The sequence below is a fragment of the Watersipora subatra genome, chromosome 1 (assembly GCF_963576615.1).
Source record: "Watersipora subatra chromosome 1, tzWatSuba1.1, whole genome shotgun sequence".
NCBI lineage: Eukaryota > Metazoa > Bryozoa > Gymnolaemata > Cheilostomatida > Watersiporidae > Watersipora > Watersipora subatra.
This window is the reverse complement of record NC_088708.1, coordinates 18,561,211-18,586,199: the sequence shown is the minus strand read 5'-3', so window position 1 is coordinate 18,586,199 and position 24,989 is coordinate 18,561,211. Positions and strand designations below refer to the sequence as shown.

General features: G+C 36.4%; 1 protein-coding gene across 1 annotated transcript in view; it reads right to left on the bottom strand.

Moving 5' to 3' along the window:
- Window positions 1-24,382, bottom strand: part of LOC137385386 (inactive tyrosine-protein kinase transmembrane receptor ROR1-like) — a 28,570-nt gene extending 4,188 nt beyond the window's left edge. Inside the window, exons 1-10 of the mRNA XM_068071836.1 lie at window positions 24,220-24,382; window positions 22,438-22,502; window positions 12,124-12,187; window positions 10,894-10,928; window positions 8,234-8,411; window positions 7,327-7,433; window positions 5,062-5,113; window positions 4,494-4,615; window positions 2,089-2,277; window positions 505-591 (exon numbers count right to left, since the gene is read on the bottom strand). Of these exons, the coding sequence (XP_067927937.1) occupies window positions 505-591; window positions 2,089-2,277; window positions 4,494-4,615; window positions 5,062-5,113; window positions 7,327-7,433; window positions 8,234-8,411; window positions 10,894-10,928; window positions 12,124-12,187; window positions 22,438-22,465 (862 nt within the window). The 5' untranslated portion in view covers window positions 22,466-22,502; window positions 24,220-24,382. The remainder of the gene's footprint in view (window positions 1-504; window positions 592-2,088; window positions 2,278-4,493; window positions 4,616-5,061; window positions 5,114-7,326; window positions 7,434-8,233; window positions 8,412-10,893; window positions 10,929-12,123; window positions 12,188-22,437; window positions 22,503-24,219) is intronic.
- Between the last annotated feature and the right edge of the window lie 607 nt (window positions 24,383-24,989).

Genomic DNA, 24,989 nt, shown 5'->3' with positions numbered 1-24,989 from the left:
GTGTCTGAGAGAGTAGTTATAAACTAGAGACACTAAATTTGGTCTTCTTCAGATAACATTGATCAAAGGCTAACAGCATGATTTTGAGTTTGAATTTTGCAGTTTTAAGTAGTTGCAGACGCGTTTAAAAAATGAAGAGAAAAGTAATTAGTCTGAAGGAACTTTAGTGCCATATAAATCAGATAAACAAGGGTTTTTAGTATGTCATTCGGATATTACTTGTGGCTTTTTGAAAAAATTCATATAATAACGGTTTAATTTGATATAACGGTCTACAAATTATTTTTGGTGTTAGCTGACTTGAGTGTGGTCTTAAACGATTTTAGCAATTTTGAAAATATAAATTATGAACTAGATTTGGTTGCTGCTGATTTAAAAGATAATTATGTACAAGTAGCAAAATTCACAATTTACAGTCAATCATTTCGATGCAAAATTGGCATAGAATAAGTTAAAAAATGCAGATGGCTGGCAGTACGTAAAGTGAATAAAATTAAAACTTACTACTGATAACCGTGAGGCCAATGTGGATGCATCCTGCATTGTCATCAAGAGGGGAGCAATCAGGAAGCACGCTCCAGTCATTGTTGTCTGCAATAAAACTAGTGCGATACAATAACTGCAATACAGACACTACTCTTTAAGTAATGCTTTATAAACACAGCAATACAAGTTAATAAGTATAAACAATGCATTACCACCATTAGCACTGAATACAAGTGCAACAATACAAACACTACGACAAAAGCATTGTAACACAGGTATTGCAAGAGAAAGATTGCTATGCAAGTATTGCAATACAAGCATTTTAATAAAAGCATTGCAACACAATCACTATGATTCAAGAATTGCAATACAAGAGTTGCAATACAAGTATTACATCATAAGCATTGCAATTCAAGAAGGGCATTACAAGTATTGTAACATGAGCATTGCACTCCAAGAAGTGCATTACAAGTATTACAGCATAAGCATTGCAATACAAGAACTGCATTACAAGTATTGTAACATAAGCATTGCAATTCAATAAATGCATTACAAGCATTGTAACATAAGCATTGCAATACAATAACTGCAATATAAGTATTGCAAGTTATAAGTATTGCAATGCTCATGTTGCAATACAAATTATACAATATATATACAATATATACAATATGTACAATTCGATACTATACACTGTTTTTATGTAAAACTCTTGGCATGATCTTTTAAAGCAAATATAAGTCAGCACATAATTTACTAGGAAATACTAATGCGAATATTCTGTGAAAATTCGAGCTCCCAGAACAGTGGCTACAGACCTGCACATCTATCCTCAGACATGCAAAATATGTTTGCTTTTACCTTAACAAATTAAACATTTTATTTTAATTGTCTTACAATAATTGTATTGTAATTCTTGTATTGCATTACTTGTATTGCAATACTTGTATTGCAATACTTGACTTGCATAATGAGCATTACAATACAAATATTGCAATACAAGTATTGCAATACAAGTATTGCAATGCTCATGTTGCAATACAAATTATACAATATACATACAATATATGCAATATGTAAATTTCGATACTATACACTGTTTTTATGTAAAGCTCTTGGCTTGGCAAGACCTTTTAAAACAATAATAAGTCAGCACATAAATTACTAGGAAGTACTAATGCGAATATTCTTTGTAATGCTCATGTTGCAATACAAGTATTGCAATACAAGTATTGCAATACAAGTATTGCAATACAAGTATTGCAATACAAGAATACCAATACAATTATTGTAAAACAATTAAAATGAAATGTTCAATTTGTTAAGGTAAAAGCAAACATATTTTGCTTGTCTGAGGATAGATGTGCAGGTCTGTAGCCACTGTTCTGGGAGCTCGAATCTTCAAAGAATATTCGCATTAGTATTTCCTAGTAATTTATGTGCTGACTTATTATTGTTTTAAAAGGTCTTGCCAAGAGTTTTACATAAAAAACATAGTGTATAGTATCGAATTGTACATATTGTATATGTATTGTATAATTTAGTATAAAATTGCACCTCGTGAAGCAATTGAAAAAATGGTCATAAAATCTTATAGTCAACCTTTAAAGTCATCCTTGCAAAGCTGATAGAGAGCCATGCACTCTTGCTTGCACAGTCTTCTTGGTACGGGCGGCTTCCCTTGCCTCTCGACACAAATTGGCATTTGAACATAACATGCTGCTTCAACACTTTTTTCAAAGCAGCGAGTGTTTGCGAGCACCTCTCTGGCAGTCAGCTCTGCTACCATGTCTGTCAACAGCATCAAAATAGTTTAAAGAGTACATAACTTCTCTAACATCTATCATTCAAATATAATATAATTATTTATATACTATTATATTATAATATGTAATATAATAATAATTATATTATAAATTTATATATATATTATAATTACAATATTTATTATTATAATTCTATATAATTATAATATTATATAATTATAATAATATACAGTCAAACATGGATAACTCGAACTTCAAGGGACCGAGCAAAAGTGTTCGAATTATCAGAGCATTCAAGTTATCAGAGCACTGTCACAAGTCTATATATTTACTTATTTATTAGTAGATACATGTACATATACAAACTATAATATAAATCAAAAGCACAAATGGCTTGTTTCAAATTAAATGCTTCTAATGTAAAGTTTAAAACGTTTTCATGAAAAAGTATAGAGATTTTTCTATCACTTGAGATTGGTTTGTTGTTTGAGGTGATGTTATTGCCAGGACGTTTTTCAGATTGACATTGGCAAAACTTGATCGTTGTTGAAATGCTCAAAAGAAAAGACATTTTTTTCTTTTGGGGTTTTACCCACGATCAATTTTGCCGTTTTTTCTTGAAGTTTATGCAGATTACCTTACTTTACCTGGGATTCGTTGAGAGCAACACTCCGAGGCAGTTCAATTAGAAGTTTTACGAGGTTTTACGGTACATTCTATATCACTCACGCTTTTTTAATAGATACTTATTGAATGTACACACGTATTCTGTGTTTAGGTCAAACGATGAATAGTTTTTTGTAGCTCAGACAACGTATACGTTTAATTACAACATTTTTTAAGACGTTTTAAACATTCAACATTCCGACGTTGATTCAACACGGAATCAACGTCGGAAAAATATTCATCACGGGCTAGCCGAGTCACGCACTCAAGGATTTTCGCCACGCACATACAAAACAACATGCGATTTTTGTTTTGTATGTGCGTGGCGAAAATTCTTGCGCGCGTGACCCGGCTAGCCCGTACTATTCATCGTATCGCAGTATAAATCAAATTTCACCAAACTTTTAGAAAAGTCGTTGACAAAAATATTTTGCCGATGGTGGTAATAACGACGCTTATGAATTACGAAAAGATGAAGTTTACCTCTATGGCTTTGAATAAAGTGATTTTCTAAAGCGAAAACAACCGTTTCAGCAGCTGTTGGGCAAAAAAACAGTTCGAATTAACAGTGTTGAGTTCGAGTTATATATAGCAATTTATCATTGCGTGGGAACGGACCAAAGGAAATGTTCGAATTAACCATGTGTTCGAGCTACCCGTGGACGAGTTATCCATGTTTGACTGTAGTTATAATAATATTTTAATACTATTATAATTATTATAATAATTAATTACTATTATAATGATTATTATATTAACAATTATTATTAAAAATTATAAGTATGCTTCAAGCACCGAAGAGTCAATTAATAGAAAAGATTTCTACACATTAATAAAAAATCTCTTGTTAAATAAGAGATCCCTTTTATAAAAACAAAAAGGTATCAATTAGTTACACAATATTATTCTATAGCTGTGAGCAAACAACTCCTTATTTTAAAGTAAGTTTTATATGAGCAAGAGCGCAGCTAAAGATTAGCTTTTACTAAGTTTCCATACAGCAATAGTCTTTTGACACGCCCCATATGGTTCTGCGACGCCATCATGGAAACAGCGTGTCGGTCTTATTCTGCGTCGTTGTTTGGAAGTGAACAAATGTGCGATACACCACCTTTGTTCCATGGAACCGTCTTTAACGACCGTTGGTGTCGCACCTGTGCGTGCGCATATGTCATGTTTTCCTGTTGCTTCATACGCAGGCATAAGGTGTTGTACAACCATCACTCTACCATAGCACCAAATGGAAACATGGTTTACTTGTCGGCCCGGCATAGAGCTGCAGAGCCAGCGCACCCGGTTTCACTACACTATCAATACGTATATGGAAACTTAGTATCAGCGTCTTCCCGTTTGATGAGCCACATGAGTCAACAGCTGTTATGCTGACATACAAATTATCTTTCTTTTCATCGCCCTGAGATATTTCACTACCTTCCCTCAAATGTCAAATCAGTTTAGTGGTAAGAAAATTAACCACAAAATTTAAACATTTCCAGCTGGCATAGATAAGAAGCTAAGACTACAGATGATAAACTACCGCCTAGAATTCTGCTGAATAGTGAAAGAATCACTTACTAATCACATTGATCTCTCCTTGGTTTTGGTCACGTCTCGAAGTAACATAGATGTCTTTGGTTTCGAGGAAGCCAGCGCAGTATGATACTTTATACAATTGACAAAATGGTGCGGCTACATCTCTGTAAACAAAATTACTATGTTAATGTATTTTGTTCATTTTTTGCTAATATCAGTGATTAACATTTGCAAGTAAAGGTCGTTAAAGAAATTAAACAAAATGATATCAGTAGCGATGATAAATAGAGCCAGTCTGAAGGTCAGCTTTTGGTAAGCTCATCAGAATTGACAGCAAATAAAACGAACGGCTGGAACCATCATGAATAATATTTCATAAATTATATGTTTTGCTCAAAACCTTGCTCCGGAACCCTTTTACTGATATCAACTCATTTTGTTTGTAAACATGACAAGTTTATGTATACTGTACATAACAACTGACTCAAACATATCAGTTGAAACTATATATTACCCTCAAGTTCACATCGTGACATTTTTGTCAGCTGCAAAGTCTAATGGCTAAACCGAGGAATGCTGACTGCTGAGACAGCAGCTGCAACTTACATACCTCGAAGTTATTGTTGGCTGAACAGAATAAGGTCGCGGTGAGGTTCGTGCAACTACAACAAAGTCAGAACATCAATTATTACTTATTCGACAATGTTTTTTAGTAACAACAAAACACACTAACATTGTGTGTGTTCTAGCAACAACAAAACACACTAACATTGTGTGTGTTCTAGCAACAACAAAACACACTAACATTTTGTGTGTTCTAGCAACAACAAAACACACTAACATTGTGTGTGTTCTAGTAACAACAAAACACACTAACATTGTGTGTGTTCTAGTAACAACAAAACACACTAACATTGTGCGTGTTCTAGCAACAACAAAACACACTAACGGATAGTAGTAGGTCATCGAGGAAGAACGGAGAGTAAGAGATACTTGGGTGTATCATGTCACCTAAGAGCAGCAATGGTGGACAGAAGTGGCCGAGTGTTCTCATCAACACTCATCCCAACTGACATGTTATGAAAGTGCTTGCTGTAGATGGAAATAATGAGGCCTTCTATTTAGACTAGCATCTGCTTCTGAAGTTGCTCATCAATTATTAATCAAGAGGAGTGTGCGAAAGAAATAAATAGAAGCTAATGTCAAACTTTATCCACTTCCTGTCCTGTTGAACAGCAGTCGATGCGACATCAATACAAAATCCGGATGTTTATATGTTCATTCTAACTCACTTAGCAGTGGTTGTCACTCTGTAGACCATTTGACCATTTAATACATTCAGTACGCGTCACACTATTTCTAAGTATTACATATTACTTCGAAATGACTTTTTTGTAATATTGTTTTGTTTGGGCAGCTACTTCCCGTGGCCCATACAAATTTTTATTTTCTCATTTGAGAATACTAATTCAGGCCAGTACTGGTGGTGAAAGCTGTGGAGTTCTCCTTGTCAGCACCTGAGTGTACCGCTTATTGCGTAAAGTATTTAACCACTGAGATGTCTGTGCTATTCTAATGCTACCATAAATTACAGCGGATTAGCTTATACTAGACTAACAGGGTCTCAGCTGTTGCAAGTTAATTTTGAGGTTGTGTTACCGCCAACTCGGTACTCTCAGTACACACAGAAAATGTTTAGCATAGATTACTCGAACCACCCAGTGAGCATTGTCTTTCGTACCAGGTGTGCATATAACAGCAAACACAATATCCGCTGCTCTGCCGAAACAAGCAAAGCATTCCTCCAGTTCGCTTAAGTTCAGCAAAATTAGACAATGCTCAACGATTACCTTTTCAATCTCAAAGTTCAACCAAACAGACTATTGCGAGAGTTGGTGATATCTCATTGAAACTATATCTGAGCTGTTAAACTTATACACCGCTGCATCTTGTTGAAGTTTCTGTTACAAAGATGCATGAAGAGGGGAATCATTCTTTTAGGTACATAGTCTATATTAGCTAATCAAATTGCATGGTTAAAGTCATTCTTAATAAAATTCTTTCTATAGTGATTAAATTTAAATTAAATGCTACAATCTTAATCTTATCACTTCAAAAACTTTTTAATATATATTAGGATTGCTCGATATTACAGTTGACCCTCGATATTACAGTTGACCCTGGATATTTCAGTTGACTCTCGATATTACAGTTGACCCTCGCCTCGATATTAAAGTTGACCCTCGATGTTACAGTTGACCCTCGTTGTTACAGTTGACTCTCGATGTTACAGTTGACTCTTGTTTGTTAGGACTAATTTAGACTGGGCCATGTCAGGACATTGAAAAAGTCTTGAGTGAAAATTGCTGTGTGGGTTCACTTTTTGATAGAACTTTTTAAAATCCTTTTATTTATCCAGAAGATCGTTATATAAGAAATAGTTATCGGCTTGAGTAATTAGGATACGATCTGTACTATTATTTTAAGGCTATTGTTTGTGGTTAACAAGCTGTAAGCGCTGCTAAAAGTTGCTTTTTTAAGGGAAAAATATTTAAAAGTTTTTGTTCCACTAAGAAAATTTGTTTGAACATTAATCTCTATTTGATCAACATTAAATAAAATGCCAAAATCTTAGTTTTACCATGCCAAGAACCTTTAAAAATGTGATAGATTTGCTCATCACTATTGCGATTGGCTAATGAGATATATATGGAATGCAAAAGTATTCAAAACAAACACAAGCGTGTTGAACTTGGTGCAGAAGCCATCAAGTCTGATATAAAATATATTGGTCATTGCAATGGTGCTTGTATAGAAGAATGCTGTCCTATGTAGCAACACCTTTTAGAGACTGTACATAGATACCGAGGCTAACCTGGTGTAATAGTGATAAGCGCTGAGGTGTTCTTTATGCCTTGGACGTTTTGCGCTTCACACAGGTACTGTCCCGAATCTGCAACACTGGTGCGAGAAATTCTCAGTCTAAAAGAACATGAAAAAGTTGTTTTTTTGAAACGCCTTTGTAGAATCACTGTTGCTAGGTAATAAGATGACAAGACACCTGCTAGCTAGACCAGTCGGGCAATGTTTTCTTCCGGCTGTCTGCATCATCCAAGCTACTATCTCAGTATAGAATTCTGCTGCTGAGAGTGGACTGATTGACAGGCAATCTACGGCAGCCATAGTTCTGTCAATACTCTTCGCAGTAAAACTAAGCGGAAGATAATTTTTTCATATTTTGAAAAACTGAGCAGGTTAAGCTTAAGATCTGATTTTGATGCCTGTTTTATGATGAGATGAGCCAGTTAAATAAACCACATCTACAGATGTATTCTGATCCCCTTAATGAGGTCCTCATCAAAAGAGATAAACTGCCAAGTAATGTGGACCATGCGCTGTTGCTGTTAACTATGTTAGTCATAGCCCTGAGACTGCCGAGGATGGGAGGAGTCAGCCGATTCGTAACTGGGTACAGATCTAGCAGCCTATAGAAAGCCACGCTGACTCGGCTATTAAACCGGAGAGCAAACACTTGAAAGTGTCAAGTACTCCAACTTAGCTAATCAAGTCATAAGTAGTCATCACTTGATAAAGTACTGGCTGAGGAGATATCTACCAATGATGAGCCAGCTGAACGTTTGTTTAGTGCAAACAGGATGAAACTATTAGGGTTATTAGCTTGCAAGGATATTATAGTTTAGAGACGCTACAGAACAAGGCACATCCAACTCTAATCAGTCAGATTGAGCCTTGACCTCAAATCTTCGGCGTAGAGCACCAACCTGTTGCCCCAATCGACGTCGGTTATAATATAGCGATTGTTAGAGGATGAGATCCTGAGGCCGTCTTTAAACCACCTGTAAGTCGGTGTCGGTCGGCCTGTGATCAGGCACTCGAGTGTCAGCCTTTTCCCTTCTTCTAGCACCTTGGCACTCATAGGCTCATCTATGTCGATGTAAACTAAAATTCATGAAATGTGGGTTTGAACTGGAGAAACCAAGTCTAGATGCAGGGAATGCGACTAATATTACCTTAATAAAGAGTTGAATGTTTTCTCACGAAAGAGAGGCAGCTCTTATATCTAATTCAATAGTAATGACAGACATGATCACCCTAGCTTAAGTTTTGTTACAGGTGCCTAAGGCTAATTTGTTCGTGATACACGACTGTTACAGACATTTATCATAGTAATCACTTTAATCTCGCATTCTTTACTAATCCCTGGTATGTATCACTCAATTCAACCGCTCGACAGACAATACAATGTAATAGGATCGACCTGTGTCTCAAAATAGACTCTGAACCTTTTTCTCTGCCCAGCCTACTGAGATAAATAATATAGATGGCGGAAAGATTATATTTATTATATCGGAAACGAACTTGTTTTGCATCTGTGATATTCTCGTCTACTAGCGACCTGATGTGTTATTCGCCTATCTCTAGGTGTGAAGAGAAACTATTCTCTGGATTACAGAAGAAACTGGAGTGGGACGCGATATATTCAACTGATCCTCTATAGGTCAAACAAAAAGTTAGCAGAAATAAATAAGCTGATAGGAGAAGTTATTAGCAATGTACACAAGTCATGTATGACCCGGTGCCAGGGGACTACACGGTGATGGAATAGATTTGAATGACATTGTCAACCTAGTACAAAAGAATAAAAGGAGTGCAAAGTGTAAGCCGAGTGGCTGACTAACAATAAAAACAACCCATACAATTAGAAATGACTAACAATAGACACGACCGACTAAATAATGATAAAGTTGCTGCCAACCAGAAAAACAACCACGGGGAGGTGTTAGCATTGACAAATATCACTATTAATCATTATCTAAAGAATTAACACTTTTGTACAGGAGATATACCACCTCTGGTGACTGCACCTTAGCTCTTCAATTATCACAAAACAGTAAAACTCTGAAATGTTATTTGTATAAAATGTGAAGTTTGTGTACGCTATACGATGTCTCTAAGAATGGCGCTGGCAGCAATATATATATTCTACGTGCAGCCGAGTCGATATCAACATCATACTCAGCTTTATCCTTTGGTAGCGTAAAGAATTTATAAATGTTCAATGCTCAAGGTACGCAGTTTATGACCTTGAAGAATCCACGAAAACTATCATTTCGTTGTATGAAGAATTCATAGATGTTTAGTTTTCATAGAGTCTTCAAAGTTACAACTGCGTGCCTTTCTGTAGGAAGTGTTTGGGCTAACAGTTACTCACATGTGTACTATTACTGCGGGTTCTTTGACAGAATGTAGTGGCGGTTATTGAATTTCACTGCTTGTGTTAGAACTTAAAGTAAATTGAGATGGTCAGATCTGCATGTCTTCATTTTTCTATGAAATCATTTTTATCTAATTTTACTACTTTAGGTAACTGTACAGTTTCATAAACTGTCTTGAGCTATTATCAATCAAGTTTTACTAACTGAACAGGAAAAACCTTGAAATCTGATAAATATTTTAATTTTCAAATTTACTGTTGCATTTGATCCTCGCAACTAGACATTGCCAACTATCTGCAGTTCAAGAACTAAATAATAAAACACTTGTAGAAAGTATTTATTTTACTGCAAGTCTAACAATGGCTAGCTTAGTTTGATATATAGTATTATTATTAAATTATATATAGTATTATTATTAAATTATATATAGTATTATTATTAAATCTTAATGTTAGCAGTTGAAGATAATTATCCAACATTGTATATTTTGGTAACCAGTTCCCAAACTATTATTTATTTTCTTTACAACAATTTAAATGTGTAAGAAAAATGAAGTTTTTGTCATTGAAAAGCCAGTTAGTACTTTGTTATTTAAACCCGCTAGTATGTTGTTATTTGAAGGTAGATTTTTGAGTGACTCTGAAGTAACCTCAATTCCTCTGTTAACTCATATAAATGTGTCATCTGTTACAGTAGCTGCTGTATAGACTAATGGCTTACAGCTCAAGGGGACAGGTTTTGTGTAAACAGACCATCTTGACTCTATAGACATAATACAAAAAGTGACAAGGGAGATGTCAAAGCTGAATGTCAGCAATGACTATCAGATATCGTAGCGTCATATTGCAGTCTGTTCAGGCGCGTCTGCTAACATACCAAGATCTTAAATCGTGAGCAGGTAGAGAAAAACGTTTATTTGGCAACTTGAGACTAGATAATAATTTTTTCAAAGGTTTTCTTGGATTACTGAAAAAGACTTCATGTCAAGCTGCTGACCCATTTACCTGCTGACCCATTTGGTAAGCTAATGATCCTTTTCTGCAAATCTTGGTCAGATTGATAGAATGTGATCTGTAGCGTAAAGAGTACATTAATGTTTGAAGATTATCAGAAATACATATAGTTTAGTGCCAAAGGCTAAGAAGTCTAAAGAAAAAAGTGTTGAGCATTTAATAATGTTTTGGTATAGACTCAGCGATACTCACAGAGATTATCCAGTCCTTCCAGTCCTTCATTTCCGCTACAATATATTTGAAATATTGATTAGAGTGTCTAGAGAAGTGAGTCAGAGAAGAACCCCACTCATCTACTGTCATAGGAAATTCATAATCTTCAGAAGTATAGGTAGCGAGGTAGATCAATATCACCACTTTCAACACCGTAATGTCTACCCTGATGCTGCCTGCTGACTATTGAAAATATTTTCATTTGGAAAAGTTGTCTAGACAACTACTATTGCCTGATGATGAAAAGACACGGGCTCCAGTCAAAAGGCTTGCAGTAGATGAGGACGCTGCCAGAACGGCGGAAGGAAGTTGTCTGATCTTTACAAACCATTTTATTCAAGAGCCAATCAACATACAGGCAATGCAGTGGACATAATAAATAAAATATATAAAAAACTATAATGCTTGATAAATTTTTCTGTCTTGTCACAAAATTCAATATTGGATACCGTTGCTTTTAAACATCTGCTCGCACATGTGTATACACTCTCTCAGGGGTTATATAGACAGTTCATGCAGCCCTAATTTTATTTATGGTATATTCTTTAATATCATGAGCAACATCATTTTCTAAAAGAGAAATTAATTTTTTATAAAAAAAACAGAATAATTAGCCGTTTGTGTCTAATTTAGACAGCTAAGAATTCTAGCATGAAGTACGGAACATTTGCAACAATACATGATCATTTGTTAAAATAAATAGATGTGAGTGGAACATCACCTAATACTTAGATTAATCCAGTAAAGGAAAACTGAGTTTTGATTTGGCTCTACAGATCAGAGCGACACTAAAACATCATTTTACCTCTAGTCGGAGAGAGTGGTAACTTTTGGTATCAATGAGTTTGTTGAGAAAACAAGTTTTCTGCTAGTAAGTATTTTTACATCAGCTGGTTTTGAGTTGGACAAAGGAAAAACAAAGAATAAGTAAAGTACAGGTGCAGATGTCATCGGCTGTCAGCTGATCGGAATTGTTTTGACTTTGACGCTCTTGAGTTATGGCCAATTTGATCAATTATGGATTTATGAGTACTGCTGGAAAATTTACGTAAAGATAATGCCTGGGGGCTGGCCTGGGAAGCACTGGCCGTGACAAACTTTCGCTCATATCATTTGAGTTTTAACTGACAAATAGTAAATGGAATAAACAAGTCGCCTATTAACTTCTTAAAAACAGCAGGTTGTACAAATTATATGTAGCCCGCCTACCTAGAAGCCAATGTTGTAGAGAGGGTGGTTGACTCTTGCCCTCCAACCAATGTTGCATAGCAGGCTGCAAAAGAAATAAATTAATTCTATCAATATTATGCAATGACAGTTTTAAGCACAAAATGAACTCTAAGGTTGGTGTACATTAGAGAAATGGTAAGTATAAGAAAGTGAACGGTACGTATATGATTGTGAATGTATAAACCATGAGAGTTGTGCAGGGCACCAAGAGTTCGAGTAATTCTCTCATTCGTGAGTCTGCTATCAGGTAAGATACCGTCTGGCTATTGTTACCTAGCGATAGCAAACTGAAATCCTTGGAGCAATAGTTTAAATATTTGTAGAAGAGTTGATAGGAAGACCAGCACAGGTGTGAAAAGACAGGCTGATAAGGAAGATAAATCTCGCATGTTGGCAAGATAACGCATTCATAGGGATGTAGATGCTGGAGAATAATGGGCGTGAACTGAGCATACCATTAGATCCAGTTTATCCATCTTACCTCTCTACCAAACTCTCTAATTCTCTTAGCTTTTTTGTAATTTTGGAAGTAGATTACCGGCTTTTAACAGGACATGATAAAAATATGTCACACAATTGATTAATTTTCTCAAAAAGAACACATTTGAGATACTTTTTGAAGTTAATCTCAGAAGGAATTTGTTTAACTGCGAGCAATCTTTTTTAATTGTATGACAGTCAACATTTATTTGCACAGCTGAGCGAGAGGGACAACAGCTGGACAAGAAATAGATAGTTTTTTAGATTTCTGTTTATAAATGTTCATACAGCTCTATAGTATTGAGACCCGAGTAGTATTGTTGTACACAAGCAATGTCAGCTTTAATAAAACTCCTTGACCTTAACCTTACTGAGTGAATATCATGCCACTTTTCATGACACAAATTTCACTAAGAAAAAATTGATAATGAAGATTTGACTAAAATATAGCCATAAATCAACATCACACCAGCAAATATTAAAATAAATTAATTAGATCGAAGCAATTAGACTATAGTACGATTCGAAAGATTGGTCCTGTATAGAAAATATTGCTCATAAAAGAGAGCTGGACAAACTGCCAAAAAATGGCCATAACCTCACAATGTAGTAAAGAGAACAGACAACTCTCAAACAAGTTCACACGAGGCATAGTCACCTATTGTTACAACTGACCTTGGCACACCACTACATTTATTATTTTGGCAATCATCAGGTCGAGACATTGCGGCATGAAACAGATTGCGATATCATCGACCAACTGAAAAATAACTTATATTTTCATGAAGGGCAGGGGCTAAAAAACATTGCAGACTGCATAGATGCAGGAAGCTCAAAGGTTAGCGGAAAGTCTTGATCAGGCAAGGCGATGTCATCGAACTTGTACCCTGTACTAAGAGCTGATATTAGCAGCGGAGAAGAGTGTGTGAAACTGTGGACAGCTTATCAAGAACATGAACCAGCCGTTGTAAGCATAAACACATTTGCCCACCAATTGATAGCGTAGATATACGCTGTTGTGCCAAGGGAGACTCTATGACTCAGTCCAGCCTATAAATATATTGAGTCAGTGCGCAAGAGTTGAGTGTAGCTTGGAAAGGAAGTTATCTATGCAGTTGATTGAAAATGGTAGACCAGAGTTGTTCACGAGAATAGTCAGTAAATATTATAGAACAAAGCGTTATCCCCCCACATTAAAAATTTGAAAATAATTTGAATACATTTTAGGACAGCTTTTTTAAATGAATACAGACAGATTTCAACTTTATTATCATTGGCTAATGCTGTTCAAAACAAATTAGACCATGAGACAAAAATTAGATTAAAAATAGTAAAGTAAATGATGCGTATTGGAAGAAAGAGCTCCAATGCATAAAGCTGTTCTATAATGTGAATTGGTAAGGTGTTGGTGTCTGGTATAAGGTGTACTGTTTTTTTTTTGGGAAACTAGGAGTGTAATTAATAGTAAGGCAGATTGGAGATACAATTTGAGTATTTTAAACAGCAAATATCTAGTTACACATTTATCTGTGCCGTACACACTGTCCATATCAGATAGCATAACGATGGAACCCATAATACTTTGGTATTATTTCAAGTCTAACCTTAAAAACATTACAAAAGTTAGCTCACAAAATTAGACCAAATATAGTTTTTTCAGGACCTCAGTCTTAAAGCATGAAAAACTCTAAGAGTGGTAATAAACCAGCTTACAGTAGCCTCAGGCAAACGAACATCTAAAAGACTTCAACGTGCAAAAAGCCTTTGATCCAGAACATGAATAGCTATTGAGTTAACATTATGCAATTCTGGTTAGAAATTTACAAACTTTTCAAAAAGCTTTCAATTTGCATTTCAGATGGTTAATGCAGAGCCGTAGGCTCAATTTGTTTCTTCTAAGTGATCAAAGAGTGATGAAATAAAGCGTATCCATGATACAGCAGGTGCTGGAATACTCCGGAATAAAATGAAAAAGCTCACACGATAGCCAAAGCTAGTCATTAGGTGTCAAATGGTGATAAGGGCCAACAAAGTCAACAGATGATAAGGCTTTATGCGTGGCAGATGAGATCGAGCCTATATCTGTGTCATTCAGGGTTGTAAGGCTTATCTTCTCCTACTCTGACTGCTTCAGATAATGATAGTAAACAAGGTATGTAAAAAGACCCATCCTTTAAATGAAATAATAATAATAATAATAATAAAAGACAGCCATCTTAAGAACAGCTCCCATATTGAGGCAGGTCCTCTCTTAGTGGAATTAAGAAAGATGTTGGATCCTTTGGCCTTTTGTTAAGGCCCGGACTCAACATGGACTAAAACCAGTCACCTACCACCACACGACTGTGAAGAAAAACTTTTATAATAATAATAATAATAATAATAATGGCATTTGAGGTAAGGAAATAAGACCAAAACCAAAACTCATCTTTTTGTTGGCTGTATGGGTGATGGAGTGAATACCTTGGAGGGACAGGTGAAGAAAGTACAGCAATGCTGAGGGCATTTGCTGAGAGATGTCAAGGTGAACTGTGATGGAGTCAAAGAGGATTATGAGAAAAGTCATCAGCGATGTGGTGGCTGGTCACTAAGTGAGTAAAACTACTAACAGTAATTAGTTATAGCCACCAACAACAGCCTTGTTAAGGCTTGCAGCGCATAATAATAATAATAAATAATATCTACTCCATTAAGAACAGCGTATATTCTATAAAAAAATTAAAGATTTCGATAAAAGGTTTGTACATGATAGAGTAAAACATGAGCAATAACAATATAAGTAATAGAAATGAGAATTGTCTAAGATGAAAGCAGCGCACTTAGGAATGGCACAAATTCTAAAGCCTGGTTTCCATACGACAGCGCAATGATCGTGCGTGGCCCAGTGATCGTGCGCAATGCATTTCTTGGGCTGCGATGCAGTGTTTTTTTAGCGCCATGCTTGCATTGAACAGGGTGGATAACTTCTTTTACTTTTTCGTACGGGAGACAGATTTATTCGGAAAACAGTCCTCCGTTTGAATTATGGGATAGGTTGAAAAGGTCGAGCGGTGTATTGTGGGATACATCATCGCGCGCACCCATCGCAAGGATCCATTCTGTTGGATCCTTGCGATCAACGTACGCACGTCGCACGATCGTCGTGCGTTGATGTTTCCACATCACAGTCAGCCTACACACGACGTCATGCGCCTTGTCACGCGTCTTGCGCTGTCATATGGAAACCAGGCTTAAGAAAAGGGCTCTGGTAGTATTAAATTATGTAAAAACTTGGTAGTTAAATGGGACCCAGGCTCACTATGAAACCAGTCAAAGAACTATGGAAACCATGTTCCCGAATCATACGTAGGCCTACAATAAAAATAAAAAGTAAATAAAATGAAAATATTTTTGTGGTTTTCAATTTATGGGCCTTTCTATATATTATTATAAAGTATTCAGCAAAAATACCATCAGCTATAAAACAGGGTAAATATATTTTTCAAAAGTAAAACATGGTATTTTATGGCAACATAGGTGCTTTTACAAACCAACTGCGTAATTCAACCTTATAACCTAATTAGCAAATATATGAGAACATGGTGCTCAGGTACACCTTTAACAGCCATATCACATTTGATGCAGCTTGTTATATGACATTGACATTTACAGGCAGTGGTATGCCACACATCCTCTATCATCTAACGCAGATTATGTAAGTCAATGGTTTTATGTCAATCGCTTTAGCCTGAGTTCCTGCATTATCCAAGCGTTGTCCTACAGACTAGCTTCGGTTCTCCTTTGTATGACAAACGGAATCTGGTCTCTCAAGGTACAAGGTTACACGCATTTGTCAACCAGGAAATAATGGTTAGCATAAGTGAACTCACTTGCCAAGCACGCCAGGGAAAGCATGACATAGGAAGAATCTCAGCCTAATCACTGTTCACAGCTAATTAGACAAATGAGTAGGAGGCAATGACACAGCGAAGGCCTTTATTTTGTAATTACAAAAATATCAGAATGTCTGGTGGTAATCCATACTGCGTACAGCTGCAAAAGGCCAAATACCTCCCTCAATTATAAAGTTTTATTGAAATCGTTTTGTAAACTTTTTTGATTTTTGTGCACTTGGGTACTATGCAGTAAACAGCTTATTTCTCTGAATTAAGACATATTACACAGTTTTTGAAAACTGTTCTGTCACTTTTTTTGTTTTAAAAATTTTTTTAAGAATTTCATTTTGAAAACTAGATTTGTTAAAAGTTGTTAAAATATTTTGTAACTATTTCTGATAGAGATGAAAGAGGTGAGATTTGTCAGTTGTTTATTAGCAATCTTTCAAAAGTTGTCTAAACTTTGATACGATGTACGACCATGTTGTTTTCAGGCTGACTCTTCAAAGCTAAAATATTTGAGTGTGAAACTCACCTTCAAACTAACCCGAGTCACCAAAAAGTTAAAAGTAAAAAAATGGCAGATACTGTCAAACATTCATTCAATCAATGCGTTTGATGTGAGGCAGGGTGTCAATGAGGCTGAGCAGGGAAGGCCTATGGTTGCCACGCTTGTAACCTGATGACCACTGGTAGAGAAATCGATAACACAGTTGTTCTGAGTTGCTTTGCAATAACAACACTATCTCGCATTCACTAAAACCTAAGTGAAATGTCAATTTTCTGTTAAAACAAGAATACAAAAGGTATCTCAAATGACGCTGAGATAGTGTCTTTGCTTTAGAAAAAGGAACTATAGATGAGAGACACACGGCGAATCCAAGAAGACAGTCCGTACACAAAGCACTGCCGCGTATATGTCAAGGTAAGCTTAAAATTGTTGTGCAGAAATATTAGCTAAATATAAAAGAGAAAATTAATACCTTCTGCAAAAAGTGGCTGTTTACCACGCTCAGTCATGGTATTTATGTACTAGCGGTGTGTGCATTCAATAAAACATGCATTTCTTGTGAGACAAAAAGCGTTGGTAACTGTGTGAAGTTTTGTCCATGGCTGTAGCTTTTAAAGATGGTTGACATAAAATTGGTTAATATTTTTGTGGATTTTAAGTTGAGCAATTGGAAGCTGCAATACGGCATACAAGGAAATTGGTACCTATCTGGGCAGTGACTTCACAATAATATTGAAGAGATTACATGACTAAAATAAGGTAAATATTTATGTAGATTTGTAGATACTAGATGGAATGTGAAGACGAGAGAATAGATTAGATTCTGTGCAATAGGTGGTTAGCATTTGAAGCAGCTGAAGACTAATTGATGCCACATTAGATGCAGATAGCATTATTAATGAGAAAGGGCAATTCACCGACATACAATAGACCCATTGAAAAACACAAATAGAATCCGCAGGCCTCAAACGCGCAGCAAACCTGTAATTGATGCTATACAAGTGTGTGAGAACGCAAATTAACCAACACTCAGTAACTGGATGATGGCTTTAGTACTTTATATAATGTTTTCGTTTCACTTTTTGTTACAAAGTACTTGTGTGTTCTTTTGATATTTGTGAGCAGCCTTCGTAGATCAAGTATGATGACTGCTTAGCTCACTGCAAGCAGAGACTACGTGTGTTTTTGAAGAGCCATTGTTGTACAAACAATGACTCTGCGATCTTGGCTGGACATTACAGAGTTCTCAACGACTGGAGAAATGCCCAGCTGCAGAATTTAAGGCTGGATGTCATTCCTCAGTGACCCTTTTTGAACCTCAACCTGTTGTTTGCAGGTTGGGAGTTCTAGAATAAGTCACGACTACTCTCTTTTGCTCTCTGTGTTCTTTGGCTTGTTTAAAACTGTCCTTGTGATTAGAAATGTCTCAGAACGAGAGTGTGAGCTAGGTTTATGACATTTGGCCTGTTATCTACGTCGCATGGCTTTTTTGAAGCAGAAAGACACAACTGAGGGGTATTATAAGATGGATCCGGCACGAGATGACGGGTAGAAGAGGAGACGGAGAGATATAGCGCAGTAATGGTAGAGGATCGGCAAATGGAGTGGCATATTACAGAGGGAAGAGGTAACTGATACAGGCGGTGAGATAAAGAAGTGACAGGGTATGGAGAGTGAGAGGTGGCAGACGGGAGGAGCGATGTATGAGGATACATAAAATCCCTTCAGACACAATCGTTCACAAGACCAACCTGTTGGTTGGAACTTACTGGTTTAGTGTGTCCATAACTTGAACCACAGTTCTTTTTCAAAGTTACAAAAAATTTCTACTTTTCAAAGAAATAGATACGAGTAATTTCATTGGCCTTGACCAATAGTTTTATTGGCCAATATACAACTCATGCAGGTATCGGACACAAGTCGTTATCTAATATAAACATTGTGAAGAGAAACATCTGCACATTTGATTGTTTTGTATAGCCATATGGCCACTCCAATCATGTTTTCCTGCCATAAACCAAATATTGGTATGACAAAGTTTTGCTTTGTCCTCAAGTCATTCTACCTCTTCTTCCCCCCTCATTTTCGTTCACCTTTCTTCCACCCCTTTTCCCCACCTTCTCTCTTAGTTTTGGCTCAACTTTTCACTCTGGTAAGTCAGAATAACTACCTGGCTTAGAGATTCAAAAGCGATACGTTGGTTTATTACGGGTGGCTTTATCAATAGGATAAGTATAAACTAGGTTGTAGGAGAGGAACTCGGGTTATTACGGGTCACTTTATCAATAAGACAGGTATAAACTAGGTTGTAGGAGAAGAACTCTAGTTATTAGGGGTCGCTTTATTAATAAGACAGGTATAAACTAGGTAGTAGGAGAGGAACTCGGGTTATTACGGGTCGCTTTATCAGTAAGACAAATATAAACTAGGTTGTGAGAGAGGAACTCCATCACTTTGCCCGCCACACACTAGCACATGAATGGAACAGCATTAAGAAACCCCAATGAATCAATAAGCCAATCAGGTGTTCAATTGCTACAAATACCATGAGCTCGGAGCAACTGAGTACAGTTTTAATTTCCTGTAAGCCAACACAATTCCTATCAACCTCCAATATAATCGCTCCTCATTTGTTCAGCTGTATTATTTTTCACTTATTCAAAACCGAATAAGTGAATGTTTTTCATTGAGTCAATGCCAAGCATTTGCTGCTGTCTTGTAGTCAGTCTGGTACAACTTCAGGTAATAGAAATTCGATTGGCTTTTAGGGCAGGAGTAGCAGGTATTTTTACAGATTAGAGACTGGAGTTATCCGGCTATGATCAGCCTCCGTTCAACAAAGAGCAAAGTTGTCTAATTCATTTAGGAGAGCTGTAGTTAAAACTAGTTGACTAGCTGACTTTGAGCCACCCGCTGCCTCCCTATTTGAGCTACTATTAGAGAAGAAAACAATGACCAGTTTGTACCCGAGAATGCTGCCAGTACTGAGACCTGGGGAGCTGCGGTATTTAGCAAGGCAGGGAACAAGCTCTTTAACACTTTAATATCCATGCCTAAAATGCTGCTAAAATGCGATAGATTCCAAAAATATAGCTGGGTAACCACAGATTCATTTCACCGAACTGTTCATATAAGACTTCACATCCTTTCTGTTAAAATAATGTGGCAATAAAACTGACTGCAATTTGCAATCCATCATCACCTGAATGCTGCCAGAAGCAGCAGTCAGGTCAGCAATTAGCTGTCAGTGGGTAATGTACGCTGCCAGCAAGAGCAGACCACCCAATAGACACGGCAGCAAAATGCCACTACCATTACTGACACCCAAATATTGATACTGCTTGAATGAGGCAGCAGTTGGCAAGCATAGAAGCATGGCTGCTGACAGAGAGCGCTGTCAACTTCACAATAGACGTAAATTAGACTCGGCTAAACAAGGAGACACTCGGATGTCACTCTATGGAAGGAAACTGTTCTGCGGCATTCACACAAAGAAAGTGAATCTTTTCACTAAAATGAGTCAGGAAAGCACAAAAGCAGTTGATGCTGAAGAACAAGGAGAAAGCAGTCGTGCATGTGATGTGATTTTCTATTTGAGTGCCTGCCAGGCTCATATCTAACTTACATTCAGTATTCTCATATGCCAGACAGCTTTTAATATTGGATACTGACATTTGTATGTCAACTAAGGGGCAAATCATGTCATTTCTACCAAGTACCTCAGACGCATGTCAACTCATAATTCCTGTAACTCATACTACACACATACTTGTTGAATAACTCATATGTCCCACTACTACTCACTTGTCAAGTAATTCACATGCTATTCAATTCAAACTCACTTGTCAAGTAATTCACATGCTATACAATTCAAACTCACTTGTCAAGTAATTCACATGCTATTCAATTCAAACTCACATGTCAAGTAATTCACATGCTATACAATTCAAACTCACATGTCAAGTAATTCACATGCTATTCAATTTAAACTCACTTGTCAAGTAATTCACATGCTATTCAATTCAAACTCACATGTCAAGTAATTCACATGCTATTCAATTCAAACTCACATGTCAAGTAATTCACATGCTATTCAATTCAAACTCACATGTCAAGTAATTCACATGCTGTTCAATTCAAACTCACATGTCAAGTAATTCACATGCTATTCAATTCAAACTCACATGTCAAGTAATTCATATGCTATTCAATTCCAACTCACATGCTCCTTAGAACATACATATTAGGCAACTCACATGCAAATAACTAGACTAGTTAAGAAGTTAAGTTTATAACTTCACATTTTAAAAATTTATAAATTTATCAAAGTGTCAAAATGACTATAAAATATGAATGTAGTTTCTACCTTTCTACAAAAGCAAAAACAATGACATTTAGAACCTAACTCTTAGTATTTCTGCTGAGTGGAAAAACATTTATTACAAAATTGTTTATTAATAATGAGCTTTTTTCATACCGTCTCTGGCTTGTGTTTCTGATCGTTCTTTGGTTAGCTAAATTAAATGTTTGCTTAAAAGACGGGTCAACGCACAAGCTAATTAAAGGATTGTTAGAAGAAGATGCATTTTTGAGTGTTTTGTCTCTAAGTGGCTAAAATCAAGGAGAGAGTTGAGTGGAGCGATTTAGGGGTAATTATTAATTGGATGGAGCTATAGCACTGATGAAAGAAAGAAAAAAGGGCCACTTAGCGTAACTAAGCCTGCAGATGCCAAGCTGCCAAGACCAGGAGTGGATCCAGCGACACCAACTCAGTGTCAGCTAGTTTTACAGAGGAATTAGACAACAGGCTCTGCGACTAGGCAACAGACACAGACGTGTGATTCAACTGAGTTAACCTTATTCCTTAGACTATCTCTAACTAGTAGCCTTGAGATGATGCCTAGTAGATGCAATCTCAGCTGCTCCACCACTGACAGATTATGCAGGAGAGTTTATAGCTTAAAGAAGTGTGAGCAGGTACTTGTACATGACACCCTTTGGTAGAGGCCTTCGTGTCTGCGTCGTAATTATGGTAGTAATTGCTATCAGATGTCGGTTTAAAGGTGGTGCTAAGGAAATGAGAGAGAAAATTGCTCTAGCCAAGTCTTATTACAAATATTTCAATCAGGCGGAACCGACTAGGTGCAAAAAATATAACACCAAATAAATGATTGGGTCATATTTGTTAAAAACATTTCCGGAACAGTCTAATCATCATCAAATTTTAGTATAATTTTTGAGTGACGAGATGCCATTAGTACGGGATGTAACGTAAGTACTTGTAGTAGGCTTCCATATCATTCATTCAATTACGTACGTCAGCAACTAGTTAAAATTCTCTTAGCAAATGAAATATGAAACTAAAATGAAACCACTCGAAAGAACTAAAAGTGAAAGCACTCTATGATTGTTGATAATCATTCTAACCTGCGAGTAGTGCGAGTGCCGGCCACATCTTATCCTTCTTGTAGAAATCTTTCACCTTCCTCTTTCTACAAAACAAGGTGAAGCTTAGCTATTTAATTAAAACAAATATAAGTTATCACCTGTGCAGGAAAATTTATGATTGCTAGCTGATAAGTAGCATCATAAAACCACATAGACCTATTAACTAGGCAGAGAATCATCAATTCTTAGGTGCATATTTCCCTTAATCCCCTGCCTCGAGCAGCAATAAATTTGCACAAAAAATCTTCCAACTTTATTATCATAGTATTTGAGTGCACTAGTCTAGAACTCGAAGAGACCTCAATGTTTGCTAGTGGTTAATGCGTAGTTTTAGGAAAATTAGCAGGTGATCCAGAATGACATGAAAAACTACCTACTTTCAGTACTTGCATGCCGACTCCATTAGCATGGCATGAGAATGCAGGTGCTCTAGCGTGCGTGCTGTATGACATATTTTAGGAAGGAGTTTGACAAGCGCCTTACCTCAATTAGATAGTATTGTGGGACAAATAGGAACGATGGGGAGTAATAATGAGTGAGTAAAGCGTATCAAATTTCACCTGATCATGTCATGCCAGCAAGTGGCTGCAAATCGGCGTAGAACAGGCTGAAAGTAATGCCTTGATCCCTCATTATAACAGTATTAGCGGTAATGCTCATTGACAGGCATTCATTATCAGTTAAAAATATAGCTCATTGCACAAAATTTTCATTTGGAAATTTTACAACGCTAGCGTGTCACAGTCAGAGTTAGGAATTTGGGCGCCAAATATGTTATAATGCTTTGGGTTACTTCACAATAGTCCCTAGTAGATGGCCTAAAATTCTTACATAAAAAGAAATGAATTATGGGTAAGCATTAAGACATCAATAGCCAGTTGACAGTTTTAAGTCTTGTTTTTACTCAAACACAAGTCGACTGCAGCTTGTCACTAGGTTATTAACTAATATAAGTTTTCTACTAGTCATACGCGATGATTATTCGTCGCAAGTTTTTTTTATAAATTATGGCTAAAAATCTTTTATATCTCGAGATGTCTGTTAATCAAGTCACCTTTGTTTTTTCTTATACACTCTAGGCAGAGGCTTCTTAATGATACTGGCAGACTCTGCAGGTGGTTGTTAAATATCCATGATCTGATTATCTTGCGCGACACATGTAACCACAAGACCTCACACCGCTGAGCTGTGCTAAGAAAAGGTGAAAACAAGCTGACCACATGAAGGAAGAGAAATAGAGAATAATAAGACGGCGTGTAATTGAGCCTTAAGCAGATGTGCATATTTTGGGTTGTCATTAGGCTACAGATGAGCCGTTGATGTGAATTTCTCCTCGTTTATCATGGCACCAGCTGATTGAAGTGTACCAAACACAAAACTAATGTGTGTAACAGCCAGGTGCAGAGTCTGGGCTGGTAGTCATCTTTTACTCGTTGCCAAGGAAACAAATTTCTGCGTGTCATTATCTAGCCAGAAACACGGTAAAAACATGCTCTACCTATTATCACACAGCCAAATAAGAATTCTCTGATTCCTTATGTAGTGCCTTCCCAAATAACTTCAACTCCCAGCAAGTTTTTCAGTTCTTATGAGCAACAGCAAACTTTGATACCTTATAGGCTGTCAGCAGCTATGTTAAACTCTATGTTATACACATTTAAAAATGCAGAATTGGTCATAAGCTTTCTCTCATTCCTCAAATAACTAAACTAAAGTGCATGAACATGCTATTCTAGACGAATAAAAGTCGTCTTTACTCACCACTATCTTCTTGCAACGTAATGATACCTCCTTGGCTTCTCCTATGTTCTCATTCTTGGTATTCCTCACTGCTTCAACAGCATGAACATTCTTTCTATTCGACACGCACTGCAATAATACCTTGTAGTCTTAATATAATTTTGCTCTGTTATTTTCACTACTACTTGTTCTATAAAGCATGCTATATCTATTAATTGTATTACTCTTACAAACTATCAACAGAAGCGCTTATGACAAGCAGGAGGCGGTCCTATAGCGCTTGCTAATAGCTCATTGGTGCTTAATTCCCAGTTGGAATTGTATACTTGTTTTCTAGGGGCAGACAACTTTTGCTTAAAATATTTTATGTACATGTAGTTGCAGATAATTAGAGGTATATAATAATTGTTCACTAACGAGTTAAGCTGGACAGTTTCTTCTGCTAGTTATTATGTGCACTTCAAATAATAGTATAGCGTTAGCTAGAAACAATGAACTGTTGTGTTCCGTTATTATTTGAACAGCTTTGTAACATCGCTTCATAAACCATCAAGAATTGGCCCCTTTAGCGGATACTCTATGATAGTTTTTACTAAGTTAAAGAGTGTTCTATGTAGCTATTTAGTTTTATTCAATAAAAAATAAGATAAATGTTGGGATGTAACATGTGGTTCAATAGCACGAACATATATAACAATATTGAAATGTATAGATAAATAATATATTAAAAGGTTTATACTTATTTTATAAAACTAGACCACCACTGTAGTGTTTAACAAAAGGTTTAGAGG